The sequence below is a fragment of the Carlito syrichta genome, unplaced genomic scaffold, assembly GCF_000164805.1.
Source record: "Carlito syrichta isolate Samal-C Ts95f unplaced genomic scaffold, Tarsius_syrichta-2.0.1 Scaffold86251, whole genome shotgun sequence".
NCBI lineage: Eukaryota > Metazoa > Chordata > Mammalia > Primates > Tarsiidae > Carlito > Carlito syrichta.
This window is the reverse complement of record NW_007030347.1, coordinates 162602-180584: the sequence shown is the minus strand read 5'-3', so window position 1 is coordinate 180584 and position 17983 is coordinate 162602. Positions and strand designations below refer to the sequence as shown.

Below are 17983 nucleotides of genomic sequence, written 5' to 3'. Positions count from 1 at the left end.
CTATGTGTACCTGTCTACTCACACAAAAGCAACTGTCATTAGTAACAACTGCATATTTTTTCTGGCAAACTAGCATTATAAAATATTATTTTAATTAAATTAAAAGGAAAAATGAAAAAGAAGAAACCAAACTCTTGCCAAGAAATACCCAAGAACATCTGTCTTTGCAAATATATTTCTTGAACATTTTTCAAACAATATTTATAAAATGGTATGAAAAAGATTTACAGTTTTCAAGTCTTTGAAGCTTAAAATATATTTAATAATCTAAATAGCAGGCCATGGAGAACAGTTTCAGCCAACTGTGGCACACAATGGCACATTTGCAGAATTTTAAATATTTCTTTTAATAATTGATGTAGTCATTTTGAATCATTCTGCATAGGATATCAGGTGTGAGCAGATTGCATTAACACTGCTTAAACATTTCAACTTGTCAGTATGGCCAACTCGATTTCGGAAATATTTGCAGTATTTTCCCATCGAAACAGTAATAAAGGCAAAATAAATATATGCCACTACTTTATAATCACCGAACATTAATGAATATTTTATGTCTTTTTAAATCTCCCTGTTTAATTTAAAAGGGTGAAATTAAGTCTCCTTCCTGCAATATGCCAATTATCTGTAAATCAAACAATAACTTGGCCATTATGCTCCTTTTTGTTAATATAAGAGAAGCTAATTTGAAAACACTGAATGGCATTTTTAGGCGATCTGCTCAATAGTCCTTTCTGCCCTCTTGTGGGAGAAAGTTGAAATACACCCAAATTATAGAAACTAGCAATGTAGGGGGAATGGCAAAAGTTTGGCTGTAAACATCAATCAGAAAGAAAAAAAAGAGAGTTTCTATTTATTCACAATGCATTATACTATTATTCATTCAAAAAATTAGGTAAACAAGAGAATTAATTAATTTATTATTGTCTTTGCTTTGTTGATTACATTTGAGTTATTTTAAAACTAGATTTCCTTGCTTAATTACATTCGCATATATAGCTTCGATTTTGTCATGAAGATCTCATAGTAACTAAAGTAAAATCATAGAAACACATTATTTTTACTGGAAAAAAAAAGTGATTCTTCAAGGAATTAAAAATTTAAGTCTAGAAGAATACCTACCATGAAGATGAAAAATAAAATAGCAATTTATATATATTTAAAATCCTGAAAAAAAAAATAACCCAAACCTATGATTCAATTTAGGAATCAGATCAGAAAACATTTTAAAGACTTTAGTTACTATTCAACAGACTATTCAAGTAATCAGTGAAGAAAATAAACTTAAAACAATGAGTTGTTTATGGCAAACTCGGAAGCCGAAATTCATTGACAAAATATGAAAAAGGGAAAGCATTATTAGTTTAGCCATTACTTAAACAATTATATACTTCTGGAAAAGATGATTAGGGCAAAAATGAGATTATTTCAAGATAACATTAGTAATTAAGCAGCAGAGTCTAAGAAAAATTTTATAAAATAATCCAAGATTAAGCATGATTAATTTCCTTTTTAAAAAACTGACAAATAACGGTTGCCTTAATAACTTATGAGGAGTAATATGATATAGTCTCCATATCAATGTTTCTAAATACAAGTTCCATCATTACCTTAAATGTCTTTTTTCCCACATGGAGATAAATTACTAGTGTTTAAGTGGATAGGGCCCAAGGCGTACCTGTTTCTCGGGGGAGGAGGTTCTTTTTTGAAACAGTGGCCCTGGTTGGCCATGTTGAAGAAAATACTGACACTATAAATAGACTCCTCAGATATTCTAAGCTAAATGACCAGCAGCATCTTACAAATACTGCCGAAGGCTAGGATTCAGTTACTTAAGAAAAGTCTCCTCAAATTCCTTTTAGAATCTGGTAGAATACACAGTAAAAATAATATATTTGAGCAAGACCTTTCAAATAAAAAATAAGCATCCTCTAAAATGAATGCCATCAACAATTTCCAAATTAATATTTTGAAAATTACTATAAAACCATAAAATATATTACATAATAAGGAGTTATTTTTAAGCAGCATTTTAAGTTGACTAAGATTTATCAAGCACTTCCATTTACAATACCCATCTTTCTAGGTCAAGTCACTTAGTATATCTACAGTAATCATTGATGCTCCGGTTAATTAAAATTAAGAAGCTAATAATGAAACATAAAGAGAGTTTCCAACCAGAACAGATAAGCCCTCTTTAACAGGGTCAACATTAGCTCTAATGAGCTACCTTTATTCCTTAGCTGTGAGACATAACTCACCTCTTGAATAGTACTGCTTCCTGAGAAGTTCAGGTTGTACTCCCGCTGGACTTCTCGGTGGGTGATGATCAGCATGAAGTTTTGATTTAATGACTCCTGCAGGGCACTGAAAGGGTTGAAAGAAAAACAAGGAACTCAGAGATGAACAAGTTCTAGCTTGTTTTACAGCTAGCTGCAAAAACCCCAGGAGTACCCTAACCTCTACACAGGCATGTCCGGGCCCAATGTTATCATATTTTCAGCTCCTAGAGGCAAGAGATCACACTGAGAACAACTATGGGGAGCTAACCTGTTAACTCCTTCTCTACCAAGGTGTTTTAAAAGTTCAAGTCTAAATACTCTGCATACATAAGAATGTTCTATAAGTCATACGTTATTATCTGCATATGTATTTCCTGCAAGAGAACAAACTGTCAATTATATCAAGTTCCAAATATGCTATTAAAAGGTATACTCAAAGACTCTAGTTCAATTCCAAGTGAAATAGCCATTCTAGAATAACAGAAGTATGAAACTATTATTTATCCTCAAGAATGCTGTACAATATACTTTAGTCAAAATTCAGAAGATATTGAAATCTACTGAACTTTAATGGCTATACCAAAATTATTCAAAATAATTGTGTTTTCACTTAGGACACAGAAATATATAGAATTCAGAAATTAGAGAATTCAGAACATTTTTTTAACCCTATAACTAAGCTCCAAAATGTTAGAAATATAGCAGAACCATAATGAGTACATGAAATTAGTCACACAAATTAATAGAAGTTATAATCTATTCATAAGTTATGATTCTATTATGGCAATATTATGAAACACTGTTTCAACAGTATTGAAAATTAAAATCTATCACTATTGAACCTAAATAATTGGTACTGCCTGTCTCAAGTGTAATTCTGTCATGCCTATGGCACCAGAAAAATATTCTGGGTGTGCTACACAGTTCAAGTCTTCATTACTCCCTTGCCAATCTGTTGCAACTATATGATAAATATACACATGACATAAACTAGAATTAGGCAGCTAATCTGTCTGTTCTGTGGTCTTCCATAGAATTCACAGGTTAATTACAGACTAAAAGTGCTTAAGCACCAATATATATCATGAAATATTACTGATCAAAATCAAAGAAAATTAAACTCAACAGCAGGTGTGGTGGCTCACACCTATAATTCCAGCACTTTGGGAGGTAGAGGTGAGAGGACTGCTTGAGGCCAGGGGTTGGAGACCAGCCTGGGCAACTTGGCGAGACCTCGCCCTGGGCAATAAAATGAGAATCTGACTCAAAAAATAAAAAATTTTTTAAAATAGAGTTTTTTAAAAAATGTTTTTGAGTTGGAGTCTTACTCTGGTGCCTAGGCTGGGGTGCAGTGGCACACTCCTGGCTACTACAGCCTTGAACTGCTGGGCTCAGACAAGCCTTATGCTTCAGCCTTCCAAGTAGCTGGAACTATAGGCACACACCACCATGCCCGGCTAATTTTTTGATTTTTTGACTTATTGTAGAGATAAGGTCTCGCCAAGTTGCTCAGGCTGGTCTCGAGCCCCTGGTCTCAGACAATCCTCTCACCTCGGCCTCCCAAAGAGCTGGAATTATAGGCTTGAGTCACTGCGCCCAGCCTAATAGAGTTTCTTGAAGCATGCATAATGTTGGGCGCACTGCAGATAATTATTTATTAAATAATGAATAAGCTGTGAATTTCCAGCAAGGCAAGAATCTTCATCTTGGTATCTCACATAGCAATGCTGCCTTCTGGAAAACTACGATGGAGTTAAGATTTTGACTTTAATTCATTTATTGATAAATATTAACTCAGTGTCTTGCATTATTCCAGGTGCTAAAGGCACCAATGCAAATGATATACAATCCCTGTCCATGAAAAGCTTACACTTGAGCAGGAGTAGACAGATACATAAACAACTACAATGTAATATAATAAAAACAAATGAGAAATTGAAAAAAAGCACAACAGAAACTGAGAAGGCAGTGCTTAACTTAATGAGAGGGGAAAAGAGGAAAACTCTCTATATATAAGGGGGAAAATTTTTAAATGTGAAAAAATATGTAAGTTGAAATATGAAAGAAAGAGCCGGGCTCCGCGGCTCAGCCTGTAATCCCGCACCTTTGGGAGGCCTAGGTGAGGGTTCGAGACCCGCCTGGGCAGCGAGACCTCATCTCTACAATAAATAAAAAAAAAAAATCAGCCGGGCGTAGTAGCGCATGGCTGTAATTCCGGCTACTCGGAAGGTTGAGGCGGAAGGATCGCTGGAGCCCAGCAGGTTGAGGCTGCGGTGGCCGGGAGCGGCCACTGCACTCCAGTCTGGGTGACTGAGTGAGACTCCAACTCAAAAAAAAAATAAGAAACATGAAAGAAGTCATAAAATTTTTGTCTTGTTTTGTTTGAGAGAAGGAAATAAATGGCATTTTTTAGACAAGGAAATAAGTGGAAGAACATAGCATGTTCATTAACATATTGAGCACCTATCTATGTTCATAATACTGGTCTGGTTGCTAGGGATACTAGTGGTGAACAAAAAAAACATGGTCCCCAATTTCATGAAATTTAAATTCTAGTGAAGGAGATAAACAATGGTCAAGTAAACGAATACATAATTTTGAGAATGTTAAGTACTGTGAAGAAGATAAAACAGGAATATAAAATAAAAAGTAACAGGAGGGGTAAGGAGAATTACTTTTGACAGAATAGTTGGGAAAGGTATCTCTAAGGAAGTGACATAAAAGTTGAGGCTAGTGTGATAACAAAGTGATAAGAGCTAACAGGGGTCTGTTCATGTAGGCCCTTGTAGTAACTGCAAAGGAAAGCTACTGGAGAGCTTTATAAAGGGAACTGGTAAGATCTGACTTACATTTACATTTATACAACATTATCCAGGCTGCTCTGGCTACAGTGAGCAAAGATTAGAGGAAGGGAGAGCACACAGGAGGCTAATCCAGGCAAGAGGTGATGGTAGCTTGGACTACGGTGATAGAGATGATGAGGTGTTGTCAAGTTCAGAATATATTTGAGAGACAGAAGCCAGATAACCTACCGATGGAGTGTGATAGAAAAACATAACCCCAAGGTTTCCAACCTGAGCAAACAGGAGGATAGAATTACATTTAACAATAAAAGGCAGAATAGGAACAGGATGAGTAGGGAAATTGAAAGAAGTTTTAGATATGTTAAGTTAGCAATGCCTATTAGACATCAAAAGGAAATGTCATGTACAGTTGAATATAAGAGTCAAAGATCAAGAGAGCTTGAAGCAGTAGAAAATAGCATATAGTCAGTTTTTAAACCTTGTGGTCAAAAGAAATCACCTAGAAAAGTGATCAAGAGAAAAGGAGAGAGACCAATATGGAACCCTGGGACATTCCAATCATTTGAAATCAAGCAGAGGAGAAAGAGTCAGTTTAAAGGCGATTGATAAAAGTTGGGAGAAGAGGTCTATGCCTGTAATCCCAGCACTGTGGGAGGCGGAGGCAAGAGAACTGCCAGAGTCAGGGGTTTGAGACCAGCCTGGGCAACTTGGCAAGACCTTGTCTCTGTAATAAATCAAAAAATTAGCTGGGCATGGTGGCCTGTGCCTTATAGTTCCAGCTACTTGGAAGGTTGGGGCGGAAGGGTGAAAGATGGTCTGAGCCCAGTAGGTCGAGGCTGCAGTGGCCATGAGCATGCCATGGGCAACAGAGTGAGACAACTACTCAGAAAAAAAAAAGAGAGATTGATAAACAATCAATGAGAGAAGACAAAAATCAAGAAAGCCAAAATAAGGAAGCCAACAGCAAAAACTGTTTCAATCAGAAGGGCAAAATCAATTATGCTAAATGCTGAGACATTAAAGGCAAGATGGCCAGAAAAAAATGACCATGTTAAAGAAATGATAAAAAGGTTGGTGTAACTACAGTGAAGGGTGTGTGAGAGGAAGGTGTGGGTATCAGGAAATGAGGCTTAAACAATAAACTGGGTCAATAGTCTATATATATGTGTGTGTTCAATGAATTTGAGGTCAGAAATGGAAAGTCTACTTGAAGTTTCAAAGTTCTTCATAGGTAGAACTATTTTACAACTATTCTCCAATATGAGGCTTTTGCTCTAGAGCGTGGCTTACAATTCCTAGTGTCAAAAATATCACACTATGGTCACTGCAATCTCTGTTCATGTTGTTCTCATTCTCCTTTCCTTTACCTCCCTCCAAATACAGCAGAGTTTTCAGGCCACCTTCCAGGTCCATCACTTGTATTTACTACTAATCTCTTCTTCTCTTCTGAATTCCTGTATCACATACTTTATTTGATTCCTAATTATAACATGTCTTGTACAGTTTACTTTGCTTCATGTGTGCATGCCCTGAAATCAAGACTATATGCTTTTTGAGGGCAAGTATCTTATTATACATCAGCATATTCCTTGGCAATTAGCATACTTGAAGGTGATCCAATTAAAATCCTATCAAGATTCAAGGAATACTTCTGCATATAAAGAACTACTAATGTTCATTTTTTGAGCCTACCTGTGAAGTGTCATTTATTCATAAAATTTGTGGTTCAGGAAAGTTAAGTAATTGCCCAAGGTCATGAGGGTATAAAGAGGTGCAATCCAGTTTCTAACCTACATTTGATTCTATATTCTTTACATCTCAGCATCCTATCTCCCAAAAAGCTAGGCTGCTTGGGGAATACAAGTTGAATAAGACTCCTGCCTGCTAGAAGCTCATAATTCATTCTAGAATTGTTTGACTCCCACTATTTATAATAATACAGGAATAAAAGACATAATCACTGACCTTATAGAAGTTCAAACAAATGTGAGAACTGTGCAGAAGGGAGAACACTTTGAAGTACTATGAAGAAGGATGAATAATAATTTGAAATGGAGGATGATTTCAGACAGAATAATTTGAGCAGAAATGAAGATTGGAGAATATAAAGAAAAGTGTGAATACAATGAGGAAGAAGTGTAAGGGATGTGAAAATGGGTGCATAATAAGGAAAATCTAAAAAATATTAAAGACATACATTATGGAGGGCTTCAAAGGCTAGGCTAAAGAGCTCATAGTTCCAAAAGTCTTGATTATTATATAGATCCTCCGTATCTTTACATATGAACCTATGCATATATTTAATATTTTTAGTGTCTGCCTTTATGCATTTCCTTAGACATGTTTCCTGATCTTGACTAGCAGACTTGTGCAATAACTTTGCAGACAGGTTTATCAGACCAGCACTGACTGCCAGAATACTTTAGAAGAACTCCAATTTAGTCTAGTTCTACAATTCTTGAATAGCTGTGGAAGAGGATAAGTTGGCAAGAAAAATATTTATGGCTTTAAAGTGTTCAGGAGTCATAAAAACAGATTTGAATCCCTGTTCCACTACTTGCTAGTTGTGTGACCTTGACAAGTCAATAATTTTTTTGTCATTTTTTTTTGTCTTTGAGTTGAGGTCAATCATGGCTCACCATAGCTTTGAACTCCTGGGCACATGCAATCCTTCCTCCTCAGCCTCCCAAGTAGCTGGGACACCAGGCACAAACCACCATGCCTGGCTAATGTTTTTTATTTTTTGTAGAGACAAGTTCTTGCTAAGCTACCCAGGCTGATCATGAGCTCCTGAGCTCAAGCAATCCCCTGCATTAGTCTCTCAAAGTACTGGGATTATAGGCATGTGCCACTGTGACTGGCCAATAATTCATTCTTTCAACAGTATTTATTGTCTACCACATACAAGACTCCATTTCAGGCACTTTACTACTCTCTAAATTCTCAGAAAAGGATAATAATCCTTTCTTTATAGAACTATGAATATTAAATTTTAAAAGCCAAGTAGGAATTTTTATTGCACGTAAGTTGTAAAGTAACCATTACAACTTATTGAAAATTGAACATTTTGAGGGGTTCTCATACTTTTTTTTGAGTTGGAGTCTCACTCTGTCACCCAGGCTGGAGTGCAGTGGCACACTCACAACCACCCCAGCGTTGACCTGCTGGGCTCCAGCAATCCTTCTGCCTCAGTCTTCCAAGTAGCTGGAATTACAGGTGCACGCTAATTTTTGATTTATTGTAGAGACGAGGTCTCGCCAAGGTCCTGGGCTGGTCTCGAACTTGCAGCCTCAGGCAATCCACTCGCCTTGGCCTCCCAAAATGCTGGGATTACAGGCTGAGCCACTGAGCCCAGTCAGGTTCTCATACTTTAAAGTCTTACAAATGACAGTGAAACATCAACAAAAGGATCTCTGGTGCTTTTGTGGTAGTTATATTTCGTGTGTTAGGTTCTACCTCCCGGCAGGAGTTCACAGAGATTAAAACTGTTTTTGATCACTGAACATAACTGTACATTGTGCCTAATGTTACCCAGTCTGACATTGTTCTTTTTCACAAAAGTCTTATTTGGGGCTGATCTATCACATTCACACTCCCTGAGAGAACAATTTATTTGGAGGAGTCATCTGAGGTTGTTATCTTTGACTGCAGACTCTAGCCTGATTCATTCACTTAGCCATTAGTAATAATGGCTAGCCTTTAACAGGTGTTACCACATATCAGGCATTAAGAGATTCATGCCAACTTTATGAAGCTATTATCATCATTCCACTTTACAGATAAGGATACTGATGCTAAGTTACTTGCTTAATGTCATACACATAAAAAGTAGCAGTGACCTGGGTCTAACTTCAGAGATTACACTTTTATGATTTGCTCTCCACATACCAGGGAAACGGACCCAGTAAGATCATATTTCTGCCTTCAGTGAGTTTGAGAAATAGGTCAACAAGCAAATTTAAATTCACATGTGGTACCATGTGCTCAGAATTCTTAATACTAATTTTCCAAATGGATGTCGCCTAATGGTTGGTTAGGATAGTCAACCATGGTTAAGCCATTTTTTAGCAGTCTCTCCTTTACCTTCAAGATGCAAAGTCACTGATGTTACTTCAGCTTTGGATCTTTGGAATCTAAGATGATTGCCAATAAAAATAGGTAAGAAATAATGAAACAGTTTTTCTAATGGCATGTTTTTATTCAATTAGAAGAAGAAAAGATATAAACAAAATGCAGAAACTTCTCAAAAGCAGTTTGAATTTTCACTCAATGCTAGAAATAATTATGATAGAAAATATCGCTTCACTGGTATTCAACTTTTTCCCTCCATTATGATTTTTCTTTCAATTGAAATATTTGCATTTATCAACAAGGACAAGATTTTATTTCCATAAACAGAAAAGAGTCTTTAAAATTACCAGTCCTTTTTCCATCTGTAGACGTAGACTGAAATTAACGTTTAAAATGTAATCCGGATTGGTGCAGTGGCTCACACCTATAATCCCAGCAATTTGGGAGGCAGAGGCAAGAGGATTGCCTGAGCCTATGAGTTTGAGATCAGCCTGGGCAACTTGGCAAGACCTCTTCCCTACAATAAATCAAAAAACTTAGTCAGGCATAGTGACCAGTGCCTGTGGTTCCAGCTACTTGGAAGGCTGGGGCAGAAGGATCCTAAGCCTAGCAGGTTGAGGATGTAGTAACTGTAAGTGTGCCACTGCACTCCAGCCTGGGCGACAGAGTGAGACTCCAACTCAATTAAAAAAAAAAAAAAAGTAATCAGAATATATAAATTGTCCTCAGGTTCTAAGCTAGTGGCTATCTGCAACAAAACTAAATTAATTCAAATGAAAGCTAATGTTATCAAGTACCTAGTAGGCAAAGTGCTAGACATTTTCACATACATCACCTCATAATTCTCCTAACCAGTTTCTTAATTTTAAAACTGGGCGGGGGGGAGGGAGAGCACAGTGGCATGTACCTAAAATCCCACCTACTCAGGAGACTAGAGAAGGATTGCTTGAGCCCAGGAGTTTGAGACCAGCTTGGCAACATAGTGAGACCCTGTCTCAAAAAACCATCAAATTTTAAAAAATAAAATAACTTCCTCTTTTCCTATTTAGATAACCCTGATTTACTTCTCTTGTCTGATTGTTCTAGCTAGGACTTCCAATACAATGTTACACAAAAGGGGTGAGAGTGGGCAGTCTCATCTTGTTCTCGTTTTCAGGGGAAACATTTACAGTTTCTGTTTGTTTAGAAATAAGCTGACTGTGGGTTTATTGTAGATGGTGTTTACTATTTTGAGGTATGTTCCTTCTATGCCTAAGTGTTTGAAGGTTTTTATCAAGAAGGGATGCTGAATTTTATCAAAAGCTTCCTCTGCATCTAATGATATAATCATGTGGTTCTTGTTTTTATATATGTTGATGTATTTAACTAAGTTTATGGTCTTGCAGAAACGCAAATCATTCTACAAAAAAGATACCTGCGCACCCATGTTTATTGCAGCACTATTCATAATAGCAAAATCATGGAACCAACTGTGCTTACCATCAAAACTAAACTGGAGTAAAAAATGTGGTATATATACACAATGGAATATTACGCAGCCATAAAGAAGAACAAACATATGGGCTTCACAGCAACTTGGATGAATTTAGAGTCTATCATACTCAGTGAGTGATCTATCACAGAAACAAAGAACTGAATATTGCATATTCTCACTCATAAGTAGACCCTGAGCATTTACCATAATACTATAAGAAAGGGACTGGCAGCAGCAGGATACTGCCGGGGGTGGGGCGGCACAATATCAATAAGGGTACCTGATCTCAAATCAGGCAAAGTGGGGATCAAAAGGAAGTCCAAACTTTACCTGTAAGATGCCTACTTGCATACCTAATCCTGAATTGCACCCCACATCTTTAAAATAAAATTTTTAAAAAAAGGAGTATAACATGTTACAGAGGGAACTATAAAAATATAGATAGTTCAACCTCTTTAAAATTCTCAGTACTATAACTAAGCATTAGTACCTAAGCCACTAACACACCTCTAGAAGTAATTTCATTAAAGCATCTTTACTCTCCTTTTTGTCCACAAGTCTTGGGCTTCCAATGCTCTTTCATTTGCAGAATGTTCATCTATCTATGCCTGGGGAGATCTCATTCCAATTTAACTATGAATATTTATCAGGAATAGAGACATTATCTGTAATATACCAGCCTTCTAATGAGTACCAATGTAATTTCAATTCACTGACTGAGTTTATACATTTTACAACCCCTTCTACTTTTTTTAAAAAGAGGAGAATCGTGTATGGCAAATTTTAACACATAGGCCCTAATTTTAAAAATCTAAAGCTCCAGTACAATTTTATACATGTAAATACACAAAGCTTGATTAGTTTTTTATTAGCTTCCATATGTCAAATATTCATAAAATCAGCAACAACACTAAGAAAATAAATGTAACAGTCTTCACTGAGTTTATTTCACATTCAGAAGGTACTTTAGCAATCTATTTTAATACATATAATATAGTGATTTTTCAAGGCTAACTTAAGGCTTGTTTTACATTAGTAAAACAGTCATTCATTAATTCCTGGTGAAGAAGACAAATGACTTCCCTCCTGCCAACAAGCAGCAGGCCCATTTCATAGTGTAGGTACCACAGTAGGAGAAAAGGTGTCTTGAACCAAGAATAATAATAGTAATTTAAGGATTTCCTCTCTAACAATTCCTTGAATCCAGAATTCCCTTTTAAAGTCTTCAATGGACAGAAGATATGGTTAAGCTAACCCACAGCCCACCTATTGAAACATTAACAGTACAAGGGGAAGCACTCACTGTGACATACTATAAATCTATCAAAATTAAACAACTAGACCAGGAAAGACAAATTTATACTTGGGCTTTAGGAATTTAGGGACTGTTTGTGTCCTTCCCAGAATTCATATGTTGAAGCCTTAACCCCCAATGTGATAATATTTGGAGATGGGGCCTTTGGGAACATAATTAGGTTTAAACGAGATCATGAGGATGGGGAACCCCCCCCCATGATGAGATAAGTGTCCTTATAAGAAGAGGAAGAGAGACAAGAGCTTTTTCTCTCTTTCTGACATATAGGACAAGAAGGTGGCCAAGCCCAGGATGAGAGGCTGAATCTGTAAACACCATGATCTTGGACTTCCAGCCTCCAGAACTGTGAGAAATAAAGATCTGTTATTTAAGCCCCCAGTCTGTGGTACTTTGTTATAGCAGCCCAGGCTGACTAACATAAAGGCTCTAAGGGTCTCTGCATTCACAGCACTCAAGTAAATAGCTGCCATCAGGTTTGGCACACACTTCTAAACTGGCTGCTTGTTAGACACCTGTATGTACACATCCAAATTGAAATCTCATTCATTAAAGTTATTGATAGAAACAATATACTTTTGTCAAAATTCATGTAACTTAGAGACACTTAGGAATTGGACGTTTATTCTATATGAATTATATCACTATAAAAAGTTAACCATAAAAATACTTAACTAATCTGACAAAAACCATTTTTGTAATTAACTGGGCCCCATATTTTTAACTTCAAAATTACAATACACTTTTAATCCATGTAAATGGGAACCATGGATTTGCTGCCATTGTTATTTATATACCTGTTAATACATATGAGTTGTCATCAGTGAAATTATACTTCTCAAATCCAGGCTGGATGAGTAAAATGTTAACATCAATATAAGAATCAAAAGTCTTTTTTCATTCCAGCTGTGTGTACATGCTATTTCTTTACTTGCAATAGCTATTTTAAACAAAAATATCAATGTAAAATAGGACTATAAGTTTCATTTCTACTAGATATTTTTAAAAATATGTCTTGATATTGAAGCAAAAACAAGAGCTTTGTTTCAAATTATTGTTTTTTTAAATAAAAATTTAAGTAATAATTTTAAAATGTAGCATGATTTTTTTTTATTAATACTTTACAATCTATATATTTTCAGAAGTCCTAAAATTTTTTCTCTCTTTTGTCTCTTTGGGAATACTTTGTGATCTACAATAGTATTTTTATCCTTTTAGTTACATCAAGATTTTTAAATTAAAAAGCATAACACATGGCAATTTAAATTTCCATTAGAAACTTACAGAGTCATATGAGCTCTTGTCAACAAAAAACCAAATTTACTATAATTATGGATTATTTACACTAAAACAAAATAAGAAATCAATATGTAAATGTAATGTTTGTTGTAGCTAATGCAGCCAGCAATGACAGATTAGGTTCAAATAGCAATCAGTTTGAAAATCTGGCACATATGTAAATGAGTTAGAGCCTTGATGTTTACATTTGATTGTATTTCATTCAGGATTTTTAAATTGTCTCAGGAACAGCATAAAAATAAAATGTTAATCTTTCAACTATAAATATGACTTGAGCTCTCATCATAACTGAAACTAGGTTTTGCTCCTGTCCAGCTAAACTAACTTATACTAATAATTCTGAGCTACAGATTACATCATTCTTAATTAACACTCTGCTACAGTTGTTAACATCCTCTAAGACACCATGTTATCATCACCACAAGTTCTGTAACAATCTTAAAACCATGTTTAATGAAGGTTACCCTCTTACTCTCCAGCTACTTTTAATTGCTTTCTTTTCTGGCAATTAAATATGTCTAGATAAATAAACATTTGGTTTCACATAATTCCTAATAACATTTTTCATGATGATTTCAAAGTTCAGGTGGCCTTGTGTCTATAATTACTGTTTAACCAATATAGTGATATATTAGATTCAGTAAAATGTATTAACCAAAGTATATAAGATTAATCAAAATGTGGTAATTAGCGGTGATAGTGATATATTGTGATCCATCAAGTAGTACATAACAAAACTGTCTAAACATAATTCTATCCATCTAGACAAAATATGAAAAAAGCTAAGAAAATTATATTTAAATATAATTTATAGAATATTGATTTTTGTTTCATGAATTAGTGACCAAGTTTCTGACTATCCATTAAATCAAGCTTACAGAATACCTGCAGTTCTTTTTCAAAGTGTGATGCTAACAAGCTAATCTCAGTAGTCACTGACCTATCAATAGACAGTAAACTGTATAAATGGGTTTGGTACATCACTCCAATTAGATGTGTTGTGATCTCTATCAGTGCTTTAATTGGGTACAAGTTTCTTCTTTCATCCAGAATGCATAACTTTAGGGAAATGGCCTCTTCTTAAAATGAGTCACTTTTAAGAGGCCCTGTATCAAAAAACATTTACCAATCCAATACTTCCAAATTTTACTTTCACAAAATTGAATAATGATGCTCACTACAATTAAATTTAAGTTGAACAGTAATCACAATAATATACTTGAAATACTGATTATATCAATTTATTCTTGAGAAATGACACATTAAGATAAATCAAATCATGCATTGTTCTGATTACAACACTGGTAACTTAAAATATTTTTACAGATAAATGCTGAAGAAGTTCAGGAAATGCCACCCCAAATACGACACTTTGGTGTACAGATTACTTTGAACTGAGGACACTTGGGGAAAGATTGACACAAACAGAGACTTTTTAAAACTCCCCTTATTTGTCTAAAAACAGATCCTCCAAAAGGAACTCAACTGTCATGAATCTCCTTCCCAGGAATCTAATCAACCAGGGAAGATTAACTGGGATCACAGAGAAGGCTGGTGGTTGATACCACATCCAGACATAACTCTTCTCCTGAGGCTGCTAATTCTTACAACCTGGGAGACCTTTTATTTGCATAACAAAGTGACCGTTATTCACCATACTTTTCCTCCCCTCACTCTCCAACAGCTTGTGTCCTATGAACTGAAAGGGAAAAAAAAAAATCCCTTTAAGAAGTGGGCAAAAGACATGAAGAGATACTTCTCAAAGGAAGACATACAAGCAGCCAACAAACATATGAAGAGATGCTCTGCGTCACTAAGCATTAGAGAAATGCAAGTCAAAACTACAATGAGATACCACCTAACACCAATAAGGATAGCTATCATTAACAAGTCAAAAAATAACAGGTGTCGGTATGGCTGCGGAGAAAAGGGAACACTTCTACACTGTTGGTAGGAATGTAAGTTTAGTTCAACCTCTGCAGAAAACAGTGAGGTGATTTCTAAAAGAAATAAAAATTGAGCTTCCATAGGACTCAGCAATCCCTCTCCTGGGAATTTACTCAGAGGAGCATAAATTACTCTACCAAAAAGACACCTGCACATGCATCTTTATTGCCACACTATTCACAATAGCAAAAACATGAAACCAACCCAGAAGTGCATCAAAAGTAGACAGGATAAAGAAAATGTGGTACATATACACAATGGAATACTATGCAGCCATAAAGAACAACAACATTGCAGCCTTTGTAGCAACTTGGATCCAGTTGGAGACCGTCATCCTAAGTCAACTATCACAGAAACAAAGAACTGAATACCACATGTTCTCACTCATAAGCAGGCCTTGAACACTAGTCACCAGAGTGAGACTGGCAGAGACACTGGACACTGCAAGGAGAGGGAAGGAAGCAACCTATTTGGGTCCCCGCCCACTGGGGGAGTTTTTCTGTCCTCTCAATAAATTCTGTTTTTTTTTTAAAAAGAGAAAAGTAATTTCAAAAGAAATTGTAGTAAATGATTTAGAGATATCAAAAAAAGAACCTATATTCTTCTCTAGTTTAAAAAGAAAAATACTTAGCCAAAAGAGTTCCCCATTAGCAACTGCTTGCTTATTCCTGAAAGAACGGTATCACTTTATCCATTCACTTAAAGAACTTACTGAGTATCTCTACTAAGGCCAGTAAGCACTGTTCCTAGCTTACTTTACACATGAACTAAATGTAAATGAGACTCTGTGCTGAGAACCATATTGATTCTGACCTTTTGAACAACCCCTGAGTTACAGCTAAAAACTCACCTCTAGGATGTTCAAAGGCACTATGAGGGTGATTGGGATATAAGAGCCCTATGAAATCTAAGTCCTGGCTCATTCATTAACTAGCTCTTTGACCCGGCAAAGAGAAACTACTGGGCACATGCATTGTGCCAGGCCCAGTGGTCACTTATGCTATCTTATTTAATCACATCTGCCTATTCCCAGACTCCTAGGAGGCATAAATCATCCTGATCATTGTGAGTAGAGAAGCTAAGATCTAAATAAACCCTTTAGATTCCTCTTTCTGTATCTCGTATCTTCTCGCCATAAAATGGGACTGAACTAGTTGATTACATTAGCTCCTTCTAAAGAAGATATCCTAGAGCTTTCCTCTCATTCTAATGCAGAGCTACCATGGATGTGACCTCTCTTGCATTAAGGGAGTACACCAAAACTGAAATAGTAGGAAATAGACCAAAGAGTGCAAAATATTACAAAGATTAATATTTGTGCAGAGATTTTGAGGTGTTGAAGAAACAGAAATGGGTGAGAACTATTTGAAAGCATCCTCAGAATGTCTTTTTAGTAATTTAATCCCACAACAGTTCCACAAAGCTTCTCAGTTATCATCCTCTGTTGGGATAATGGGGGCAGAAGGGAGATCAGTTGTTAGAATGGCCTCAATACGCGATGATAGAGGAGAATGAGAGAAAAAAAGGTACACTATGTTTGTATGAATACTGATACCCAAACTACCCAAGAGGGTGTACTCCTTTGCTAGCACAAGGGCTAGGAGCACAAGAGAACACCTATTACCACTACTGCTGTATGGTTATAAGAAGCAGAGATAATTACTTCAGAATTTTCTCTTATTGTACCAAACTTAATGGGATTACTGGAGTACACATTAAACACAGAGTTGGAAAAGACCTCAAGAATAAGGAAAATGTTTCTTTTGCTTTTCCTCAAGCTTTTCCTCAGCTCATAAGGAGAATAAAGTTTCTACCCATGCTGACTCTCCCTACAAGGGAAAAGTTTAAATAAGAAAAGCCATTGCTTCCTAACCCCACCACCCATTCTAGTCTTGTTTTTTCCAGGAAGAATAGAGCCAATTAGAATTACACACAAGTTCACAATGTACTAGGTTAGATTACACAGAAGCAGAGACAAGACCAGCAGCTTCCTCTTTCACTTCCTGTGCCCTAGCTCACTAAGTTCTCTACCATTTCTTACCCATTGTGGTAAGTATACTCTGGACAAGGTTTGCCATGAATTCTCTAAGCTCTCTTTCCTACCATGACTAGGTTGTTAAGACAGGCATATTGTTATCAGTCCATCAGGCTCTGAAGACCCAGTCATAACTCCCTCTATAAGCCACCTGAGCATAAGGGTTCTAAGTTTCTGATCTGGAGGAAAAGGTAAAAGATCCCACTTAAGACTCAAGTCTAAGCCACATCCTCTCCATTGGGTGCTTGTTTGGACCTTAAAGCAGTTTTGTTTTCCAATTTGCCTACTGATTTTTACGTGTGTAATACACTGCTAAGAACCCTAGCAGATAGGAAGGGTAACTGGCATCATGAATGTCTAAGAATCTAGAGAAGAGGAGCGACCTTCCCAAAATCATAGAGTGATTCTGTGGCAGATCTGGGCATAAAACTCAGATATCTTAGTACTCATTAGTACTCAATTCCTTCCACAGCACCCACTGGAAAATATGACAACTCTATTCCCATGTAATTCATGGCTACTATCTCTTGCTTTCCCACCAATGGTTTTCCAAGAACAGCAACAAACAAAACAAGCTATATATTTTAATGCCCTTGGTTTACTCAACATCACAGGAATCCCAATTAGCAGGCTGACTTTACTTCTGCCAGAACAAACAGCAATTAATTCAAAGCCATAGTTAAAAGCAACTTCATAACCCAGAGGCCACCCAAAAGAGGGCCATATGCTTGAATGCATGACCAGAGCTCAATAATACTC

The 17983-nt window shown here is 36.2% G+C and overlaps 1 protein-coding gene across 1 annotated transcript in view; it reads right to left on the bottom strand.

Annotated features, from left to right (window-relative positions):
* Window positions 1–17983, bottom strand: part of FAF1 (Fas associated factor 1) — a gene marked incomplete at its 5' end in the record, with an annotated part of 331295 nt that overhangs the window by 159901 nt on the left and 153411 nt on the right. The window contains one exon of the mRNA XM_008057040.1: window positions 2262–2367. Coding sequence (XP_008055231.1) covers window positions 2262–2367 — 106 coding nt within the window. The remainder of the gene's footprint in view (window positions 1–2261; window positions 2368–17983) is intronic.